Below are 23,958 nucleotides of genomic sequence, written 5' to 3'. Positions count from 1 at the left end.
TTTACTTCTCTCATCTCTTCTGATGCTTCTTTCTTACCTGTTTCTTACAGTGTTCTCTCTCGTCTGTTTAATTTCTCCCCTCTTCTCTGTGAGCTTAGTTTCCTAACCAATCATCCATTTTCCTCCACTATCCAAGCAGGTCCCGAAATTCTATTGTGAAAGTCTCATGCATTCGAATACACTGATCACAGTTCATGTTGTATTTTCAACCTCAAGTTTACTGCTTCATTTTTAGAATGTGCTACAGAAACAAGAGTATTTTTACCAAATGTTGCATATGACTTCTATTGGCAATACATAAGCATAGGTGCTTACTGATTATGACATTAAGTTCTCAGTAGGTGTAATCTACAGTGAATAAGAATCTTGCTACTGAGCAAAACACCAGTATTTATTTAAAATAAATAATAAAAGTTTAAGTACTCGTTAGGGTTTTCTGTCATTCATTTAAAATCCACTTATACCTCCCTCTGTAGCTGTATTTGCAAACCAACCATAGCAAGAAAACACAAATATTTCCAAACACCTCTGTAGCATACATCTTATATACTATTGACTATTTTGTCAGTAATTTTTTAATGCCTGGATCATCTTAATTGCACAAATTGGACAATCATAGGCATTCAACATTTCTCACCAATAGGAAAAAAATGTATTCTGAGAATATTTTGAAGCTGTGTATTACTGACTACACATGCAAAATGAATTAAGCATTGAGGTCACTGTCTGGATCATTTAGATCAGAAGTCAGAGAAATATCCAGATAAGGCAAAAATGTATTCCAATGAGTCTGAATTATTTGGATAATTCCACCAACTATTCAATTCATGTGAATTGTATAATCCACCTTAGGCCTAAAAGTAAATAATTTGTTTATATTCTTTCCAGTGAGCAAGTGTCTGCCTACAATTACATGTACAAGAATAACACGGTCTGTTGACATCTCATTTTCTTGCTTTTTACCATCTGTGTTCCAATTTGGAAACTAAGGAGAAAGATACTGGGCACAGAATTTTAAAAGGACGTGCTTTTTCCTCATGATCGACCTAAGCTGAAATGACTAAACAATGCAAATGACACCAAATTCATCCTCCTCCTCCAAGGCTTTTCTGGGGCAAATTGTGCAGTGCATGAGGCTTACTTCAGCCCCACTGCCCCTGTAAAAACTTGCCTTTGACACAGTAATCCAGTCTTTACTTCTAAGCTAAATGTAACTTGATGATATTCCTTCTGCAAAAAGCATGTTTAAACCTGGTCTTCAACTGAGGAAGAAAAAGCCCCCCTTTCAGCAGGCATTTCAGGCTCTACAGGCAGACCAAGGTTGAGTGGGAGATTAAACCTTCCCTGCCTTAGTGAAGTTACATGACAAAAGCAATCACCTGCTCTATTTTTACGTTTGACTCTCTCAATAGGTAAGCATTTTCTAAGCGAGTATTTTTATAGTTCTGTAACATTTGCAGAGCATGTCACTTTGCCTAGTCTAATTCTGACCAAGCCCCATACTCTTGTCTCCACTTTACAAATAAGGAAGCTGGTTCCTTGCCACCAAGTGCTGAGCCCATGGCTCTAACCAAGGTTTTAAAACTCTACATGGCTCTTCTTTCCATTCTGGTCTACAAACCAATTTTGCTTCTTCCTTTAGGAGAAAAGGGTTTCCCTGGTTGCTCAGTGGTAAAGAAACCCTGCCAATGCAGGAGACACAAGGTCAATCCCTGGGTCAGGAAGATCCCTTGGAGAAGAAAATGACAACCTACCTCAATATTCCTCCCCGAGAAATCCCAGGGACAGAGGAGCCAGTAGGCTACAGTCCATGGGGTCGCAAAAGACTTGGACACGATAGCAACCAAACAACGAGAAGAAAGGAGATGACCTACCCATAGACTTGCCCGGCACCTAAAAGTGTTCTCCAGGTTCAAAAGCGAGAATGACTCATTCTATTATCAACATATATCACACACACAGACACACATCATTTTTTGAAGATTCAGGTAACAGTAGATAAACAGATCTCACCTATTCTTCTCACAGGGGGTTAAAACCATAATAAGTGACAGGAGAAGAACCACAGAACAAAGCTATGTCATTATCACCTAATTCCAAAGAAGGACGCACCAAGTAACTGTGGCAGAGGAACCAGTAATTTTCTGTTGCTTTTACCATGCACATTCAATGATGAGTTTTAAAGAAAATTCAACTTCTCTCTCACTTAACAATATATAGGCCTACAGTTACACATAAATGCAATATTTAAAATATACTTCAAACAACTTATACACTGCTATTCTAGTTATATAGTTTTATAAGAAAATAAAAGATGACAAATTATTATTGTCTGATGGATTCAAAACGACTATATCCATTAACCAGCAAACTATTGCAAAAAGGCATGAAAATTTTCAAACATCTCTGTAGAATATATCTCATGTACCAAATCTCATGTCTGGCACATGCTTATTCACAGATTACTGTAACTGAAAAACTACCAACGGGCAATCATGGACATCTTACAGCATTTCTGGAAGTTCAACACATACTATTATCTTAGAGGTACTTCCAAATATCTTACAATGCTTACAGTATCTTATATGTCAGAGGTTGGCAAACTCTTTCTGGAAGTCTTTGCAGACCATATTTTAGGCATTTCAGATCATATGACCTCACTGAAAGTATACAATCCTTCTGTCAGTAGCATGAAAGCAGACATAGACAGTATGTAAATGATGGATCTGGCTGTATCCAATAGATCTTTATTTATAGTAACAGGCCCACAGGTTGCCAATTCCTTCTACAAAAACCTCATTTCATCAAGGCTGTCTTATTAAAAGAGACTATCTAGAACACATCACTAAAATGGGCTGGGCAGTGCTGCTCACCTGTGACCCAATGGTTTCCTGGAAGCACCGGCCCAGCTGGGTCTTAGCAGCCACCGGATACACGTGAGGAATGACTTGCTGGTATGAGGAATGGACCGTCTGGGTCTTCTGGACAGGAAGGCCTTGGTAAGGGGCTTGGGACTGGCCCGGTTGAGCTTCTTTAACCTTCTGACCTGTTGGGCCATCAACTCTTGAAACCTGATGTATCTGGACCGAGGCCTCGGGAGGGTGCTTCACATGGATATTGACTATGTTAGGAGGAAATTTCACTAAAACAGATAGGGAGGAAAACTTATCAGCTGTAAATAATTAACATGCATGTCATGATGAAAGTAAATTTTCATGCTCATCAGCATGAAACTAAGTTTTATACATACACATATACTTAAGTACATATATATTATGCTGTTGTTTTGTTGTTTAAGTCGTGCCAAACTCTTTTGTGATCCCATGGACTGTAGCCCACCAGGTCCTCTGTCCATGGGATTTCCTAGGCAAGAATACTGGAGTGGGTAGCCATTCCCTTCTCCAGGGGATCTTCCCACCCAGGAATCAAACCCATATCTCCTGCATTGCAGGCAGATTCTCTTTACCGCTAAGCCACCAGGAAAGCCCACATATATATTATACATAGGATAAATAAAAGATTTATAGTGTGGATCTAGTTTTGCTGCACAGCCATTAAAACTCTTGAGAGTAAAAGGGGACACTAAAAAATTAAACCTGAATTTATATACCTTAAAGAATAAAACTACTTTTACAAAGCAAAATTTAAATCTCTCAGAATAATGGATTCATGAAACATTTTTTTCAGAAGAGCCAAAAAACTATGAAATTTGTGCTACTTGTGGTCATGCATTTTATTGAACAAAAGTAATTAAGACTCAAAAGTTAGATTATTTTCTAATTTCTCACAAAGTTTTCATCAGAGAGACTATAGGATTTATAACACAATTTCAGAAAACATAGTTCTCTTACCCTTAAACCTGGTGTGTACATACTTTTGTGCTTCTTTTCACACACACAAAATATTTAAGTGTGACATTTTATATCAGTATTTTCTTTCTCTGCAGGTTTCACACAGAATTTTATCTTCTGATTCTAAGATTCAGGTTTTAAAGAATATAAGCCAGTAACACTGCTCTGACCCCTTTTTTAAAAATTGTGCATGTGTGAGAGGTGCCAGGTTGAAAAGAATGAATTAGTCACAGAATTTGAGCTCCAACTGACCTAGTTTATCTTCCTCTACAGATGAATAAACTGAAGCCCAGGGAGGTTACAGATTGTTTAGAACTAAAACCAAGTGCTCTTTGACTACAAAATAGACTTGGTATTCAACAGCAGGTACTGCTAGATGATTAATGACCATCAGAGTCAGAACACCATCCTGTTCATCTTCCCCTTTCCCAGGTCCTGCCAGAAGAGCACGGTGTACGTTTATTAGCTCTTGGTCCTATGTCACCAGAGAAAGATGGGCTCCATTTTCTCATTTCCTAGGTACCATTCTCTATGGCTGAGAAAGCACTGTCGCCATCTAACGGGGCCCATATTCTGTTCCAGTGCCAACCCCGCAGGCACTGGGCTTCTGCATATATAGGTCTGGCATGTTAACAGAGTTCTGACAAATAGGCAAAATCAAAAAATAGTCAGCCTACCTTTTACTCCTTGCTGGCTGGTCATGGTCAGAGGCAAAGTATGTGTCGAGTGGACAACATGTGTTCCCAACGCCTTGCCTGACTGCTGGGAATGCTGATACACTTTAGGCAGGCTGGCCCCGTGGACTGGGATCTGACAGAGCTTCCCTGTGAAATTTGGAGGGCACTGGCATTTGTCCCTCGAACTGCACTGGCCTCCATTCATACATGGAAGATGGCAAATTACTATAACGGGAAAGAGAAAATGTGAAGAGTTGGTTAGTTTCTCAAAAGCTAAGTAACAATCAATCAATATAACACTCCCAAAGCACAGCCATCATATTACCAATGACTTTAGAAATGGTTAACAAAGGAGAACCTACACTGGGAGAAAAATACTTTTTTTTTTTCCTATCTTTTTCTTTCCACCTTAAGTAAGTCATTTAGCTCTCCAATTGCTTGTGGTTGTTCATCCACAATGCTGGAAAGAATTCATGGGGGAAAAAAATACATATATGTAAATATACATAGTTACTTAGGATATCTCTTACATTCTGTACTTACTTTGTTTTCCTATTACTATTTACTGTCTTTCTAGATTATAAACTCCTTGGGGGAAAGAAATGCCTGGTTTAATGACCTTTATATCCTCAGCAACTAAAATAATGTCCAGCGCATAGTGGACATTAAATATTTCTTCCAAGAATAAACAAATGAGAGTGCTAAAAATAATATCTGTTGAGAATTTTCTCTACATAAGGAACTGAACTAAGCTCTACCCAGAATAAGGGAGTAGAATAGTTTGAATCCCACTTTACAGGAATTTGCAATCCCATTAGGATAACAAGACCACAGTGAAACCTAGGAGTAGCAGAGTGATTAATAGTTGGGAATTTATTTAGAATGCCAAAAGGTAAAAGGATGTGTCTGGGTGAAGAATTTTATGAAGAGTTTAAATTCTGGCTAAATTCAGCTTATGGCCAACCTCTTTACGACTAATGAATTCTTCCCGTCAGCCTTTAAACTGAGCATATTTCCAGCAGCTTAAAAAATAAGTCTCTCAACTCCATTCTCTTTCAGCTTCTACTCTGCTTCAATCCTCTCCTCCATGACCAAACTTTGCAAAAGAATTATCTGCTCACTTCTCTGCTCACTACTAGCTAGCCAGCACCAAGTTGTATTCCCTTCTTTGTGTGTGTTCCCTTTTCCCATACCTCTCCTACACTGAAACTCCTCTTACTCAGGTCACTAATGGTCTCCACATTGCTAAATCCATTGGTTGGATTTCAGTCTTCCCTTAGCTTCTGTGACATCTCACCCACCTAGTTTGCTCTTTCCCCTTTGTCTACTGTCTCTTGCTATTCTTTGCAAACTCCACTCTTTCCTTATCCTTTAAACACAGATGTGCTTCAAGATTTGGTCTCAAAATCTTCTGCTTCACTAACCCTACACTTTCTGATTTCATCCTACCATATGATGATGTCACTCAAAACCATATTTCTGAGCCAAAGCTTTCTTCTGCGCTCCACACTGTCTACATCCTGTACATCTTCTATAGACATCTCAAACTTACAATGTCCCACTTGGAACAGGATCATCTTCCCCCTAACATCCCCCATTCACTGAGGGATGCTTAACAGAAATCTGAGGGTCCTCTCAAACCACTCAAATATCCAGTTCTCCAGGCCCTGCCTTCTAAACATTTATCAAATATGCCCACATCTTTCTCATCATAGAGATCCTATTTTCTCTAAACATCATTTCCTACAATTCAGCTACTTTGAATTTGATTCCTGAGTGGACAGGGCTCTCTCACCCCTCCTCATGTTTTATCTACCCTGCATCCTTGGCCTGGAACACTCTTTCCATTTGCTTCCCAACACCCTCCCCGTTTGCCCACCTAACTTCTACTCACCTTTTAGATTCTGCTTAAACCTCACTTCCTGGAAGCATTTCCAGTTACCCCTCATCTAGGTTTGGGCCTCTCCTCTGTGCCTCCATGGGCTCTCATTCACTGTTCATCATGCCCCTTGGCTTACTGCATTATAATCCTCTGACTTCGTTTCTGTATGTCCCATTCAACTAGAGCTCTGTGAGGTCAGGGACTTCAATGTTTTACCCCTAACATGTAGCTCAGCTTTTAGAAAAAATGCTGCAGCTCAAAAAAAAATTACTAGATGAAAGAATGAACAGATTTATGGCTACTACTTTGTCAAATACCATTCCAGGTACTACAGAAGAAAGTAAAAGCTAACTGGAGCTGTTAGATAATACATGATAACTAAAAATACACATTAACAAATAAGTAACACTGGAAAATATAAAATGCAAATTCTATGGAATTTCAGAGAAAAGTCATTTCTGGGAAGTCAAAATAGACTTTTCAGAAGAGCTCACTTGAAATAAGTCTTTGAAGCTGGGGATTCAGAAAAACAGAAAGGACTGCATCCCAGGAGAATGGTGTGTGAAAAGGCCAGAGGTAGGCAAATTTGGAAGATGAGAAAGCCTGTGTTGTTGAAATCCCAGATTCCTTGGGGAGAGGGGTCAGGTGATAAACTGGGAGATGTAGACTTAACTCTGGGAATGGGTAAAGGTCTGATGAAGAGTTTGGATTTTATTCTGTAATTAGTAAATCATTTTGGAGACTTCAGGGAGAGAATTTTCCAGGAAAATTACTCTTGTGATGGCATGTGGCATTAGCTGGAAAGGAGAGTGACCAAGTAGAGAAGTCAGATAGGAGAATATTAAAATAACTGAAAGACAACTTGAAAAACCCTTGGATTAGGATCACAGTAAAAAGAACTGATAGAAACATGAAGTAATATTATGATAGACAGGCAATCAGTAAAACGTGGAGATAGGACACAGGAAGTTAACAGAAGTGAAGGAAGAGGTAAGACACTGAAGGAGAAAGAAAAGAACTGGAAAAAAATGACCAAGGTGACTGCCAAGAACTATGTCCAGGGTCTGACTATGGGGCAGATCAAGTCAAAACTGTCCATGCAAGATAGGGTCTAGAATACGCTTCCTCAAGTGTCTAATCTACACTGAGGTGCTGAGTAAGAAGAAGAGTTAAAGCTGACTCTGAGGTTGAGTCAAAGACTTCATAATTCCAAGTTCAATTCTAAACTGAATTTCTACTAAACAACAGCTTGCTGCTGGATGAGTTTAATGTGCATGCCTAGCCAAGATTTTCAGTCCGTTCAGTTCAGTTCAGTCGCTCAGTTGTATCCAACTCTTCACGACCTCATGGACTACAGCACGCCAGGCTTCCCTGTCCTTCCCTGTCCTCCCGGAGCCTACTCAAACTCATGTCCATCATGTTGGTGATGTCATCCAACCATCTCGTCCTCTGTTGCCCCCTTCTCCTCCTGCCTTCAATCTTTCCCAGCATCAGGGTCTTTTCCAACGAATCAGTTCTTTGCATCAGGTGGCCAAAGTATTGGAGTTTCAGCTTCAGCATCAGTTCTCCCAGTGAATATTCAGGACTGATTTCCTTTAGAATTGGGTGGTTTGATCTCCTTGCAGTCCAAGGGACTCTCAAGGGTCTTCTCCAACACCACAGTTCAAAAGCATCAATTTTTCGGCACTCAGCTTTCTTTATAGTCCAACTCTCTCATCCATACATGAGTACTGGAAAAACCATAGCTTTGAATAGATGGACCTTTGTTGGTAAAGTAATGTCTCTGCTTTTTAATATGCTGTCTAGGTTGGTCATAACTTTTCTTCCAAGGAGCAAGCATCTCAAATAATTTATCACTGGAATAGAAGCACACTTTATTTTGTATGCTCGATCCCTGGGTCAGGAAGATCCCCTGGAAGAGAACATGGCAACCCACTCCAATATTCTTACCTGGAGAATCCCATGGACAGAGAAGCCTGGCAGACTACAGTCCATGGGGTCACAAAGAATGGGACATGACTGAAGTGACTTAGCACAATATGCATGAATTTCAGTTAATACAGTTTAATTAAATAATACCAGTCTCCCAAAAACATGATCTGAACTTCATTTGCCACAATATTAACTAGGTAACTTCACTGCTATCTCCTTGGTCCACAAATCACTACATAAATAACAGATGTGTATCACGGCCAATAACCAGTCATATCACTCCTTCAGAGTCTGTTGGCAAGTGATCCTGGCATATCTGCTATTCAGTTCATATATCCCCTCTCTCTTGAACCTCCCTCATACACGGACAGCAAAGCAGGTAGTTGAGTTGCCTCATCACTTCACAAGGACAAACTCACATGACATTTTACAGAAGTGTATAATCAAAATGGCAAAAAAAAAAAAAAAAAAGTAGGCACAGCAAAGAAACAGAAAGTGGTAACACTGGAAATAAAACTGGAAAGTGGTTGTGATGTAGGATAAAGATGGTCCCACGGAAATGACATTAACGGAACTCAGATATTCCACAACTTCAAAAGCACAAAGGTGAGTTGTTGAAACCTGATTCAAACTTAGAAAGGTTCACTAACAGGTTCACTAAGGCAAAGAAAAGATACTCACTCCACATCATACAGTATATCAGAAGAAAGTGAAAATATTCAGGAGACTCTTAAGTTCTACTGAAAGAAATAAAACACTTTAATTCTCAGTGTTTCTAACACTTTAAATCATAGGGCACTTTGTAAATATTGCCTCTACTATTTTTTCCCCTTTCCCTATACATACATCACCTACAGTAAAAGAATTTTAATGTTTTGACAAAAAAAAAAAAAATTTAAGGCAATGGAACTAGTAATTTCTCCATTGATTAAGATTGTTTTGCACAGTTATAGCTTCCATGGTCATTTTTATGGTGCTGCACCACCACGCAAAGAGGTCTGCCTATCACCTTTACTAAAATACCATCTTTATTTTTTTTAACAAAGCTGGTGTTTATTTCTAGTATCAATAGTAGATTTTGAAATCTAAAATTAATTTAATTAGCTTTGTTTAAATTTATTTTTAAACCTTGGAGATAGCTTCCACGCAAACATTTCAAAAACAGTACCAGTCTAAGTGGATACAGCAACAATCCCAAAATAGAACTCCAATAACCCTGTGTCTCTCTGGTCATAAAAGAAACCACTTCTGCTGACTTATTCTAACCAGTAACTGGCCACTATTTATAACCATTTATGAATGAGAAATAAAATACTTATTCTCCTGTTCCAGCATTTTCACAAAAATCTAAATTACAATCTAAAGTTCTTTGCCTCAATTCATTCACTGTGCATTGAGTCCTTTGTGGCAGGTTGATCTTTTTAAAGCTAAATAGTCTTTTGTGTCAAAGAAAACAAATTTAAAATCACCCTACAAAAGTTAAGGATTTGACTATGAATAGTTTCTTTCTGTTTCAAAAGTTCGTGCCACTCTCAAAACATTGCCTGGTGATATATAGTCTGGGGTGCCACTGTTCTAGAAAACGTTCTCAACACATGAAGGGGGAAAAGAGTAAGTTATCTTTAAGGCTGCCTTGAGAAGCCTGTGGTATGCTAGTTGTAAGTCTAGCTATGGCATATATTTTAGAACACATAACTGGAAGGTGTAATATAGAATGCTGGCTGAGAAATGTCATAACCTTGTGAGCTCGACATCTTGTTGGCCATCACCATAATTCACTTCATTGCATCATACAGTCGCCTGGGACCTACCGCAAATAACAAGAGGCATGTGTGCCTTTAGCCTGATATTCCAAAGAGTGTGATTTCATGACAACCACTCCAAGCATCTCATGGTACAAATATAAAAGGTCACAATGAGCAAAAGGATCCAGGCTGGAAGAAAAAGTTGGAGGATTTAAATATGCCCAGCGTTTCGGTACATTCCACCATTCACAGTGGTCCATAAAACTAGCAGGCCTCAACAAACTAGGCTGAGAGGATAATATTCACAGTCTACGCCACAAATTGGAACTTAGTTTAAATGAATAGGTACTGATCTGTATACAAATATGGGCAAACTGAATTTTCGACACATTGGGGCTATAAAAAGCTAGACTCTCATTCTTCCCTGTTATCTTAGCTGACTATAAAATATTTCAGCTGCTTGTCCCCAAAAAGCGCTCTAAGAATGTGCTTGACTTTCCTAAAGGCAACTCCCAGCAACACCCTGGCCCCTCTACCCACCCCCTCGCTTTGTGCGCCAGCAGACTGTTTCAAGTTATTGTGGTCAAGGCAGAGCACAGCAAACTCCCATCTGAAGGAAAACCTACATCTGTCATTTTGTAGAAGAGACACACACATGATTTTGATTTGAAGAGCTACTTCCATTTTCCCACTTGTCTCTCATTAGGAGAATAATGTTCTCTTAAAGGCGTTCAACGTTTTGGTTGCTATCCCTTGCAAAGTGAAAAGAAAAGTAATAATATTTTTAGCAAGTTCAAGTTATCACTTTATCTCTCCCCTAAATATACCTACCTTACTCTCTTTTAAAGGATACCCACAGATTCTATTCAGCCAGAAAGTAGGTTAATACTGTAGCCGTTTAAAGGTTTCAGATAACAAAATGTCAGATAATAAACACTGCAGCAAACCATTGCTCATTTTTTAAATGTATTTTTAATTGGAGGATAATTGCTTTACAATGTTGTGTTGGTTTCTGCCATACAACAATGCGAATCAGTACCCCCTCTCTTGAACCTCCCACCCTTCTAGGTTGTCACAGAGCACCAGGCTGAGCTCCCTTTCCACTGTCTGTCTATTTAACATATGCTAATGTATATGTTTCTGTGCTACTCTCTCAGGAAGCAAAAGTTAGAACTGGACATGGAACAACAGACTGGTTCCAAATAGGAAAAGGAGTACATCAAGGCTGTATATTGTCACCCTGCTTATTTAACTTCTATGCAGAGTACATCATGAGAAATGCTGGGCTGGAAGAAACACAAGCTGGAATCAAGACTGCCGGGAGAAATATCAATAACCTCAGATGTGCAGATGATACCACCTTTATGGCAGAAAGTGAAGAGGAACTAAAAAGCCTCTTGATAAAAGTGAAAGAGGAGAGTGAAAAGTTGGCTTAAAGCTCAACATTCAGAAAACAAAGATCATGGTATCTGGTCCCATCATTTTCATGGGAAATAGATAAGGAATAGTGGAAACAGTGTCAGACTTTATTTTGGGGGGCTCCAAAATCACTGCAGATGGTGACTGCAGCCATGAAATTAAAAGACGCTTACTTCTTGGAAGGAAAGTTATGACCAACCTAGATAGCATATTCAAAAGTAGAGATATTACTTTGCCAACAAAGGTCCATTTAGTCAAAGCTATGGTTTTTCCAGTAGTCACGTATGGATGTGAGAGTTGGACTGTGAAGAAAGCTGAGTGCCAAAGAATTGATGCCTTTGAACTATGGTGTTCGAGAAGACTCTTGAGAGTCCCTTGGACTGCAAGGAGATCCAACCAGTCTGTCCTAAAGGAGATCACTTCTGGGTGTTCACTGGAAGGACTGATGCTGAAGCTGAAACTCCAATACTTTGGCCACCTCATGCAAAAAGTTGACTCATTGGAAAAAACCCTGATGCTGGGAGGGATTGGGGGCAGGAGAAGAAGGGGATGACAGAGGATGAGATGGCTGGATGGCATCACTGACTCGATGGACATGAGTTTGGGTGAACTCCCGGAGTTGGTGATGGACAGGGAGGCCTGGCTTGCTGCGATTCATGGGGTCGAAAAGAGTCAGACACGACTGAGCGACTGAACTGAACTGAATGTATATGTTTCTGTGCTACTCTCTCAATTGCCGCGCTGTATCCACAAGACTGTTCTCTATGTCTGTGTCACTATTCCTGCCCTGCAAATAAAACCATTGCTTATTTTAAGAACCTGTCCCTCTTCTTAAAAACCTGCATGCTTCCCATTTAATTCAGTATGCATCACCCCACCTCCTACCCCCACTGCATCAAAAAATAAATAAAACGACTGAAGCTGAAAGCCAAGATGGAGAGGTCACATCTCTCTGGGGCGAAGACAGAGGAGCTGTCCTACACATGAGCCAAGAAAGGAAGTACAGAGATTAGTAGGCATTTACTAAAATCTAAGTTTGAGGTTTTTTTTTTTTTTGAATGCAGAGATTTACCATTGCTGTGCTCCAAAATTGCTTAGAGTCTATTCTTGATTATCTGTCTGATAACTTAAACGGAGTCCCAGACGGAACCAACAAAACATCTGCGATCCAGGTTGTCTGGAACAACCTGTCCAAGGAGGTGACATTGCACCTAAACCCGAAAGGAGAAGAATCTAGTGATGTGAACACTGGCAGAAGGGTGTTTGCAGAAGAAGAAATAACAGGAGGTAAGATCTTAAGGTGAGACAAGGTTTAGAAAGGCCCAGAAACTGAAGGAGGCAGATGTGGTGGGAATGTCAAAGGAAAACAGAAAGTGAGAAAAGCTGGCTGGAGAGACAGAGCAGAGTAGACTCTTCTTTCTTTCCAGAAGGATATTTGCTGGTGTTGTTCAGTCGCTCAGTTGTGTCTGACTCTTAGCAACCCCATGGGCTGCAGCATGCCCGGATTCCCTGTCCTTCACCATCTCCCAGGTTTTGCTCAAACTCATGTCCACTGAGTCAGTGATGCCATCCAACCATCTCAACCTCTGTCATCTCCTTCTCCTCCTGCCTTTAATCTTTCCCAGCATCAGGGTCTTTTCTAGTCAGCACTTCCCATCAGGTGGCCAAAGTATTGGAGCTTCAGCTTCAGCATCAGTGCTTCCAATGAATATTCAGGATTGATTTCCTTTATAATTGACTGGTTTGAACTCCTTGGAGTCCAAGGGACTCTCAAGAGTCTTGTCTAACACCACAGTTCGAAAGCATCAATTCTTTGGTGCTCAACTTTCTTTATAGTCAACTCTCACATTGATATGTGACTACTGGAAAAACCATAGCTTGGATGACACAGACCTTTGTCAGTAAAGTAACGTCTCTGCTTTTTAATATGCTGTCTATGTTTGTCATAGCTTTCTTTCAAGGAGCAAACGTCTTTTAATTTCATGTCTGCAGTCACCATCTGCAGCGATTTTGGAGCCCAAGAAAATATAGGGCTGCCTATAAAGCCTTCCCAGCGGTAAAAAGGCCACCTGCCCTGCAGGAGCCGCAGGAGACATGGGTTCAATCTCTGGGTCAGGAAGATGCCCAGGAGGAAGGCATGGCAACCCATTCTAGTATTCTCACCTGGAGAATCCTCATAGACAGTGGAGCCTCCCAGGCAACAGTCCACAGGGTCGTAAAGAGTCAGACATGACTGAAGTGACTTAACACACATAATAGCAGATACCATTAAAACAGGAAAAATGTAAGTTAAAACTCAGGACCAGGATAGATTAAGACGTACAAAAGACAGAACCAGGAGAAGAGAAAGGACAAAGGTAAGTAAGGTTAAATAGAATCACCTATTGTATGTATGTGAAATGTGCACTGTGAACTTGGCTTTGAGTTAGTTCCTGGACCTCATTTTAAATTTCTGAATAACTATTTAGCCAGACTGAAGTTAAATTCTTAATTTAAGACTCAAATAGATAATGACTCTCTACGGTAAGATGACTTTAAAAAAATTCTTTTTATTGATTATCTATGCACATCATAATCACAGTGGGCTGAATGGTGGTCTCCTGAAAGATATGCCCATGTCCTGTGAACACCCAGAATCTGTGAATATTACTTCAGGTGGTAGATGAGTAAAACAAATGTGACTAGAATTTCTGAGAGGAGGCACTTAACCTGACTTATCCAACTGACCTCTCATTTCAATGACAAAGTCCTTTTAAGAATGAGGTCCAGAGCAATTTGGCTAAAGAGGAAGAAGCAATATGACAGAGGAAGAGATGGAAATGATGCAGCCAGAAGTCAGGGAGCATTGACAGCCATGAGAATTGGGAAGAGTCAAGAAAGGGACTCTCCTCCTAAGCCTCCAGGAGGAGGGCGGCCCTCTACACCTTGACTTTGACTTTCTGGTCCCCAGAGCTGTGGGAGAATACATCTCAATTGTTTTCAGTAAGAGGACTGTTTTCTTAATGTGTGAGACATGAGACTAATGTTTGTCATAGTACACGTAAAAGGGGGAAGAAAGAGTCCAAAGTCTTGGGGCAAGGGAAAAATGCTTTCCTAAAAGCTAAAAATGCACCCACCACAATCTATGTTTTACTTGCTCTGTAAATTAAGATGATCATTTGCATCCCATCCCCATCTATCAAATACTATACTGGACTAGAATGAAAGGAAATACACATTTCAACAAATGCAAACCTTAATACAAACAAAAACCCCACGAATCTAATTTTTAATGCTGGTGTGCATTAGCAAATGCTTGGATAGTACGTTCTGTTTATAACAGGGGCGATAGGAAGCCCTACCACCCACACGCTCACCAGAGCTTCCAATTTGGGATGAAGCCATTCACCATCTCCACTTTGTTTATGGCTTTCTGCTCACAGATCATCAACCTCACCATAGCTGTGGGCTATCTCATTTGATCCAGTTTTATATTTTGCATAACCTAGGGAGCTTTCTGGGGTTCCCAGGTGGTTCAGGACAGTAAAGAATCTGCTTGCCATGTGGATAGACCTGGGTTCAATCCCCAGGTTGGAAAGATCTCCTGGAGAAGGAAATGGCTACCCACTCCAGTATTCTTGCCTAGGAAATCCCATGGATAAAGTACCCTGGTAGGCTAGAGTCCATGGGGTCACGAAGAATCGGACATGACTGAGCAACTAATACTTTCTTTCTGGGAGCCTTCCATATCAAGCAAATCATAAAATTCTACTTTATACCCTTCATCCATAGAGGCTTGCTCTCAGTAATTCCCAAACCTAGGGCTCTTTAGCCTTTAGGAATAACACAACAACATCTTCAGGTTGCAGAGTAAACACATCAATCCCATACACCTTGGGAGACTGAGGCAAGTCATTTCATTTTGTGGATTACTGTGCCTGCCTCTGCAAAAGGGGGGTGGTTCAATGACATAATCCACAGGTTCTTTCCTATTTCTATAATTATGGTTCTCAAAACTCTAGACAAGGTAGGAGAGTGAAATTCAGATTTCCTCATCTCACCTAATGTGACTGACACAATATAAATTCTTTAAAAGGAACAAATACATATGCAGTCACTTGTAATTTATGTAGAAGGGGCTGGGGTTAATTTGCCACATGATGTGCTTTCTTTTTATTTTAATGTATAGTCAGACACTGATTCAAACATCAGTTGCCTACTTAGCGACAAAGCAGTTTATAAAATGCCCAAATGTTTATGAAAAGCTGACCTCACTTGAAAGCATTACGTGAACATAATGGGGGAAGTGATAGAGCTGTAGACTAATGGACAGGGAGATAGGTTTTATAAAAACGATGCCATGCTTCATCCCTAAAGACTATACCTTTTACAGTGGTATCACTGCAACTATCTTCAGAGAAACGACGTCATTTTAGCTATTGTAGCAGGGCATTTTCTTTAATATCATTGCAAAATGCTTTCTCAAAAAACAATACCACTTAAGTTATATATGATATTAAAAATAAGTTTAAAAAAATGTACTGCACCACTATAATTTGCAAACTTGGTCTGGAGAATCAAGTTCATACTCATTAAATTAATTATTACCTGCTTGTTATTTATTTATTCTTGAGCCATCGGGATAGGATTAGAGATTAATCTAAATTTATCATTTTAAAATATTTGCTGAGTCAAAACCTTGACATAGAGACTTCCCTGGTGGTCCCGTGGCTAAGACTCTGCCACACTCCCAATGCAAGGGGCCTGGGATTCCACCCCTGGTCAGGGAACTAGATTCTACATGCCGCAGTCAGTTCACAAGCTGCAACTAAAGAGCCTTCATACTGCAAATAAGACCTGGTACAGCCAAATAAATATGTATTTTTAAAAAGAGTAATTAAAAAAAAACCTCGACATACATATCTAACTTGAGAGCACATAGCTAATGGCACTCAACCTCCTGACTTCACAGCACATCCTAATTCCTGCAGCCCTTTCAAGTCTGGTCTAAATATGGCCTCCAATAAAGAAACTTTCCTCCAAAGAAAGGGAGATACTGAATAGGAAGAAGCCTAGAAGCACTTGCAAACATGGAGGGAGCATCTAATACTTAATAATTTCTATGTCATTTATCAATTTGCCTTGTATTATAATTATTTTTCTCTTCCTCCTACTGGATTTTAAATATAGAAGGAAAGGGACCATAATGCTTTTTCTTCTTTGTACTGCTCCCGTATTTCATAGCACAGCCTTTTGCAGACAAAAACTCAACATAAAAAAATGTTGCCATTAATTCCCTAAAAATTCAAGATGGAAAAAAAGGCAGCATTTATCTCTTGTAACACTCCTCATTGCTTTCTGATGCTGTTTAACTTAAGCATACACAGGACTTCTTTAGCTTACATTGTGGTTATGTCCCAATAAACCCATCTATAATATCAAAAGTCAACAATGCATTTAATACATCTAACCTAGCAACCATCCTAGCTGAGCTTTGTCTACCTTAAATGCTCTCAGAACACTTATAATTAGGCAACATCATCTAACAAGCCTATTTTATAATGAAGTGTTGACTACCTCATGTACTGATTAAATACTGTACTGAAATGAAAAACAGAATGGTTGCATGTGTACAGAAGAGGGTTATGTGTATATTGGTGGTTTACCCTCACGATGGTATGACTACTGGAAACGCAGTGGCTGCCACTGCCAAGCCTCATGAGAGAGGATCCTAGCACTTATCGTTAGCTCAGGAAAAAGATCAAAATTCAAAGTACAGCTTCAACCAAATCCACATGGCTTCTGAATCATCATCAGGTAAGCTGAACCCCTGTAAACTGGGGACCTTTTGTACTAAAGCGGTAGTTTTCAAACTATGTTCCATAAAGCATTACCGTGCTAAAGGTGCTAAAAAGGAGATCTTCACGACCCAGATAATCACGATGGTGTGATCACTGACCTAGAGCCAGACATCCTGGAATGTGAAGTCAAGTGGGCCTTAGAAAGCATCACTACGAACAAAGCTAGTGGAGGTGATGGAATTCCAGTTGAGCTATTTCACATCCTGAAAGATGATGCTGTGAAAGTGCTACACTCAATATGCCAGCACATTTGGAAAACTCAGCAGTGGCCACAGGACTGGAAAAGGTCAGTTTTCATTCCAATCCCAAAGAAAGGCAATGCCAAAGAATGCTCAAACTACTGCACAATTACACTCATCTCACACACTAGTAAAGTAATGCTCAAAATTCTCCAAGCCAGGCTTCAGCAATATGTGAACTTGCAGATGTTCAAGCTGGTTTTAGAAAAGGCAGAGGAACCAGAGATCAAATTGCCAACATCCGCTGGATCATGGAAAAAGCAAGAGAGTTCCAGAAAAACATCTATTTCTGCTTTATTGACTATGCCAAAGCCTTTGACTGTGTGGATCACAGTAAACTGTGGAAAATTCTGAAAGAGATGGGAATACCAGACCACCTGACCTGCCTCTTGAGAAATTTGTATGCAGGTCAGGAAGCAACAATTAGAACTGGACATGGAACAACAGAGTGGTTCTAAATAGGAAAAGGAGTTCATCAAGGCTGTATATTGTCACCCTGTTTATTTAACTTATACGCAGAGTACATCATGAGAAATGCTGGACTGGAAGAAACACAAGCTGGAATCAAGATTGCCAGGAGAAATATCAATAACCTCAGATATGCAGATGACATCACCCTTATGGCAGAAAGTGAAGAGGAACTCAAAAGCCTCTTGATGAAAGTGAAAGTGGAGAGTGAAAAAGTTGGCTTAAAGTTCAACATTCAGAAAACGAAGATCATGACATCTGGTCCCACCACTTCATGGGAAATAGATGGGGAAACAGTGTCAGACTTTATTTTTCTGGGCTCCAAAATCACTGTAGATGGTGACAGCAGCCATGAAATTAAAAGACGCTTACTCCTTGGAAGGAAAGTTATGACCAACCTAGATAGCATATTGAAAAGCAGAGACATTACTTTGCCAACAAAGGTTCGTCTAGTCAAGGCTATGGTTTTTCCTGTGGTCACATATGGATGTGAGAGTTGGACTGTGAAGAAGGCTGAGTGCTGAAGAATTGATGCTTTTGAACTGTGGTGTTGGAGAAGACTCTTGAGAGTCCCTTGGACTGCAAGGAGATCTAACCAGTCCATTCTGAAGGAGATCAGCCCTGGGATTTCTTTGGAAGGAATGATGCTGAAGCTGAAACTCCAGTACTTTGGCCACCGAGTGCAAAGAGTTGATTCATTGGAAAAGACCCTGATGCTGAGAGGGATTGGGGGCAGAGGAGAAGGGGACGACAGAGGATGAGATGGCTGGATGGCATCACTGACTCGATGGACGTGAGTCTGAGTGAACTCCGGGAGTTGGTGATGGACAGGGAGGCCTGCCGTGCTGCGATTCATGGGGTCACAAAGAGTCGGACACGACTGAGTGACTGATCTGATCTGATCTGAACTAACCTAATTCAATCACTGTATTCACCAAAGAGTGAGCTACAGAGATTGTGTGTGCTTAGGTTTCAGGACCAGATTGTGACAGACATGGGATTGAGCCCATGCTTCCTAAACCCTGATCCAGTGCTCTTTTCCACATAGATCTTATGATGGAAAGACCAAGAGGTATCCTTCGAGTCTCACCACATGGTCTTGTCCCAAGTCTTCCTTTCTTCTTCCACAGAATCAGTTTTCATAACTGGTCACCAGATGTGCAAATGGGGCAAAACCTAACTTAGATGGAGATCTGGCCAGTTGTAGATGAGGTACATTCACAAAATCCTCCAAGGGTTGAAATACATGAGCTGAAACATATCAGGGCTTCTTTTTTTTTTTTTAAAAAAAAAAAGAAGGATGCACAGACATCAGAGGAAGACTCAGAACAAAGTCAAAAACAGTGGAATGAAAAAAGAATCGAATAGTGCTTGTGGACAGCACAAAGACCCCTTTCACGACTGCAGAAAGTGCTACTGCAATCTGCTGATACATCACTGTCCCCCTCCATTCCCGTGAGGTGAGAAAGGAAGGCCTGAAGCTCAAAAAGTGGTATCGGCTCATTCAGTGAAGTTTTCTTCTATGTCTGCCATAGCAAGTACTGTTCTAAGCCCATGGCAAATGTCAACAAACCAAGCAAACCAAAATCTCTGCCCCCCGCCTGGCTCTTCCCTTCTGCTGTATCATCATCTTTGTGAGACTCTGGGCATGAGGAGAATCTTGGTTTGGGGCCCAGGAGGAGGACAGGGTTAGAAAAAGGGTTATTCTCCCAGTTCTACAGGTTATCAACCACCTCTCCCTGAGCGTGAAGCAAGGTCAGGCAGGGCACTGTGCTGGGTGTTCTGGGGAGGGACCTTCAAAGGGCGGAGTGAGGACCTCCCTCTTGGGGCTTCATCTGCAGTGGGTCTTGAAGGGTCTGGAAAGAAAGACCTGGGCAGATGGTTTGTGATGTGCAGCTCACCAGCACTGGGTGGGGAGGAGGGAGAACCCTTGGTGATCCTTAGGTATTCTCCCAAGAGTTGCAGTAGGGATGAAGTTTCTGTGTAAGTAGGCAAGGGTCTGGAGCTAGCATAATTTGTGTTTATTATCATCATTATATTATCTATATCCCATAAGCTGATGCCTAGAGGGACATCCAGGTTATGGTGTGGATCACCACATCTCACATTTGTATTCTTTTGTCCCTATATAGCCAAGATACTGTCCCATGTTATAAATTGATATAGAGCCTAAAGAGCTACAAAATATCTCCCTAAGCAGACAGATGGTAAATTACATAACCATTCCTTTTTTATTTGTTTAGATTGTCTGAATTTCTTTTTAACTCTTACAGATAAAGCTGCAAGGAACATCCTCAAGCACATCGTTTCATCCTTCTTAGTAATTCTTTCCTTATGCATTCAACTAATATTGAGCAACCACTTATTAGGTAACAGGCAATGTGCTAGGTGATACCATCAACCAGAAAAACATATGAACCAATTAAACCAATGTAACCGTCTTATCACAGGGAGGACAAGGAGCATAAGCAGTAAGAACAAGGGCCTGGAATTAGATCTCAAGGGGGTGTGGATGCCAGTTTCATCATTTCTTAGTGATATGATCATAGGCAAGTTATTTAGCATTTCTCTGCCCCTCATTTCTTCACCTATGAAATGAGCATAAAAACTGAACCCAGCTCATACGGTTGTTGTGTGTCTTGAATGAAGTCATTTATTCAAAGCACTCAGCACATAGTAAGTACGCAGCAAAGGTTAGCCATCAGCGTTAACTCCCTGATTAGGATATGATGGGAACATATAAAAGGGGAAACCAGGGGCTTCCCTAGTGGTCCAGAAAATAAGACTCTGCCTTGCAATCCAAGAGACACCGGTTCAATCCCTGGGCTTGGAGGATCCCCACATGCTTCAGAGCAACTAAACCCATGTGCCACAACTACTGAGCCCACACACCGGAGCTACTGAAGACCGCACACCTAGAGCCCACACTCTGCAAGAGAAGCCACTGCAATGAGAAGTCCTGGAACCTCAATGAAGAGTGGCCCCCACTTGCTGCAACTAAAGAAAGCCTGCATGCAGCAAAGCCAACAATCTTTTTAAAAATAAAAGGGGAAACAAAACCCACGCAACAAGCGAGGAATGGGTTGTTGCATATACTGCATGTTATTTCATTCACTACTCCACTCCCAGTACTCAATGAGGAGACACGGAACTTCTCAGTACATCAATAGATGAATCCTCTAAATAAGAGTTTATCAACTATTAACATCAATAGCCGTGTATGAACATATATCCAAATTCACATCTTGCCAAAACTGGATTTTGTTCTTTAATATTAGCACCAGTTTAACAGTTTCAGAATAACTTCTAAGCTGTAATATTCTACATGCAATCAGGTTACTTTATCACAATGTTGATTCTTCATGCAACTATTTACTAAAGATTTCTAACACTTCCTGTAGTTTTTTTTTTTTTTTACTGTTTTAACTATCTTTATATTTTACCTATCCCATAAAATCTTAATGATTTTTAAAATTATTTCAATGATGGTTTTTATAGATAATAGATTTAAGATTTTGTCTTTATGATGAAAATATCTTTGTAAATGTATTTCCTATTCATTTTAGTTTATTTGGATACAGATATTTTACTAATTCCATGCAATTAAGTTTATAGCTTCTTTTCTCTATAACGTTCTGTTTCATTCCTTTAAAAGCTGCTACCCCTCTACGTGTGTGACATAATCTATTTCATACCAGCTCTTCAGATGATTTTCATCTCTTTCTTGCTTATTTAACTTGTTCCATCTGGAGTTTTTACCCACTGAATAAACATGAGTTATCACTCACTTTGCTTCAAACTGCAACCTAAATAGCTTACCATTAGTTATTAATACAACTTCCTTCCCCCCCGCCCCCCACCTTTTTTTTAAAAGCTAAGTTATTTTGAATGGAAGTCTTCAAAAGGGGGAAGACATAATGCGGTAGAAAGAAAAAAAAGGAAAAGAAGGAAGGGCAGTTTAGGGTGGGGTCAAGGATGGGAGAGTGGGGGAAGAACTCAGGATAACAGAGTGGAGGCCCAGGACTAACACAAAAGCAGAGAGACATTCCCTGAGAGATGTAAAAGAAGAAACTCAGTGGGTAATAAAATGAAATGGGGTCTGTAAAATTCAGCTGGATGCCAAAAGGGATAAATTCTGAGTAGACAATGTTTGGGAACCACTACTATAAACAAAAATCTGCATGGCCCGTCTACAGCTTCCTTTTATTCCCTCCCTCCATGGATCATTACTTTCCCATGGCTCCCACCTAACAACGCCACCCCAGGACACCATATTTCTTCATCCTGGTCTTTTATTCTCTTTTAAAGAGAGGGGATTCCTCACAGTGTTCTCTTCCTGATAGTAAGCCATCACCAAGGAGCACAGAGGAAGGTGACACGGGGGTGCAGTGCAAGGCATCTCGAACGCCATGACCAGGAAAGTATCCAACACAAAGGATACGGATATCCCGTGTGGCCACCGAAGGAACGTGCAGTTGAGAAAGGCAGCCACATATCTTTCTAGGTATCAAACTAGAAAATTCTTGGAGAAATAGACTCCTAATGCCTTTTTTACATACTTAAGAGTACAGACAGATTGTGACCTTTAACCTCTGTGTAACACAAAAATGCACAGAGAAAAGCAGTTGAGAAGCCCCTCTATACTGGTGGGTAAACTATCCCAAACACGGATGAATTTCAACATTTTACATGTAGGTGACAGAATATACACACAGGTATAGAAAGAGATTGCATAAGCTCGACCATCAAAATCAGCTGAAGAACCACCTGCCAACGGCTGTCATGATGAGGTAACAGTTTCTGCTTCAGGTAGTGAGAACTGAGTTTTCGCTTCTTTGCATTTTAGACCTATAAGGCCTTGGTGAAAGAATTGAAGTTAGAGGGAAAAGAGGAGCCTTTTACAAAACACTCAATACTAAAAATGTATAAAGCTGTACCACAAAAGTTGCAATTCTACAACCTGTTAGAATAAAAGAAAATTCTACCTCAGATTTCTCCTGACACGGCAGCCTATTTTTGGTTCTCTTACCTCGGGGCGGAGAAGAATGAAATGCCTAACAAGAATGAGAAGGTAGTTTATAGATATGATCACAGAGTAGGGTGGTAGGGAAGAGGTTCCCCAACAGTTTTCACTGGATCATTCCATCTGATATTCGGGTTCATTTGAGCTAAAAGCCAAATGCATGAATCTCCTGCTTCACAATCTCAGAGATGGAAGACATCGAAACCCAATCATGACGGGAGGCTTCTTCTTGGTCTAGCTCCCATTAGCTGCCCAGCCTCTGTGGTGTCCCCACCACATGTGTCCATGTGTATCTAGTGGTGTCCCCTCCATTGAGGTCACATTCCCTTCAATTCCAGTCATACCCAGCCCTTGGTCTGTTCTAAGCAGGCCATGCTCCCTCACACACATGTGGTTCTATACAGGCTCTTTCCTCCTCCCAACTCACCACCCCAACCCTACCATGTCAACCCAAGCATTTGCCTAAGCTTTACCTCATCACTAAGGCCTTTCCTGATGACACTGGAGAAAAACTGATAGCTCCCACTTCTGCCACATAGTCTCAAAGTGATGCATTCATGTGCACAGCCAGCCCAGCACAGACAGCATTCCACTATAACTGAGTGCATGTCTGACTTCTCCAAAAGGTCACGAGCGCCTGGGAGGGAAGAAACCTTGTCCCTGGGATCTTGCCTGTTTTAGCTGTCCAGCCCTAGAGCTTAACAAATGCTAGTTACAAGGTGGGTAACTTGTTGTTGTTGTTCAGCCACTAAGTTGTGTCCAACTCTTTGCGACCCCGTGGACTACATCACGCCAGGCCTCCCTGTGGCTGGGTACCTAGTAAGTGCTTCTTCAATGAACAACTGAGGCTTCTTACAAAACAATTATGGAGCCAGCTGAATG

General features: G+C 40.6%; 1 protein-coding gene across 8 annotated transcripts in view; it reads right to left on the bottom strand.

The window, feature by feature from the left end:
* LTBP1 (latent transforming growth factor beta binding protein 1) overlaps positions 1 to 23,958 on the bottom strand; it is a 456,565-nt gene that overhangs the window by 215,383 nt on the left and 217,224 nt on the right. For all 8 annotated transcript variants that reach the window (XM_027554980.1, XM_027554982.1, XM_027554981.1 and 5 more), the window contains 2 exons: positions 4,529 to 4,753; positions 2,874 to 3,142 (listed from right to left, as the gene is read on the bottom strand). In XM_027554980.1, coding sequence (XP_027410781.1) covers positions 2,874 to 3,142; positions 4,529 to 4,753 — 494 coding nt within the window. The remainder of the gene's footprint in view (positions 1 to 2,873; positions 3,143 to 4,528; positions 4,754 to 23,958) is intronic.

The sequence above is a fragment of the Bos indicus x Bos taurus genome, chromosome 11, assembly GCF_003369695.1.
Source record: "Bos indicus x Bos taurus breed Angus x Brahman F1 hybrid chromosome 11, Bos_hybrid_MaternalHap_v2.0, whole genome shotgun sequence".
Lineage (NCBI taxonomy): Eukaryota > Metazoa > Chordata > Mammalia > Artiodactyla > Bovidae > Bos > Bos indicus x Bos taurus.
Note: the sequence above shows the minus strand (reverse complement) of the source record. Positions and strands in the feature narration are given on the sequence as shown.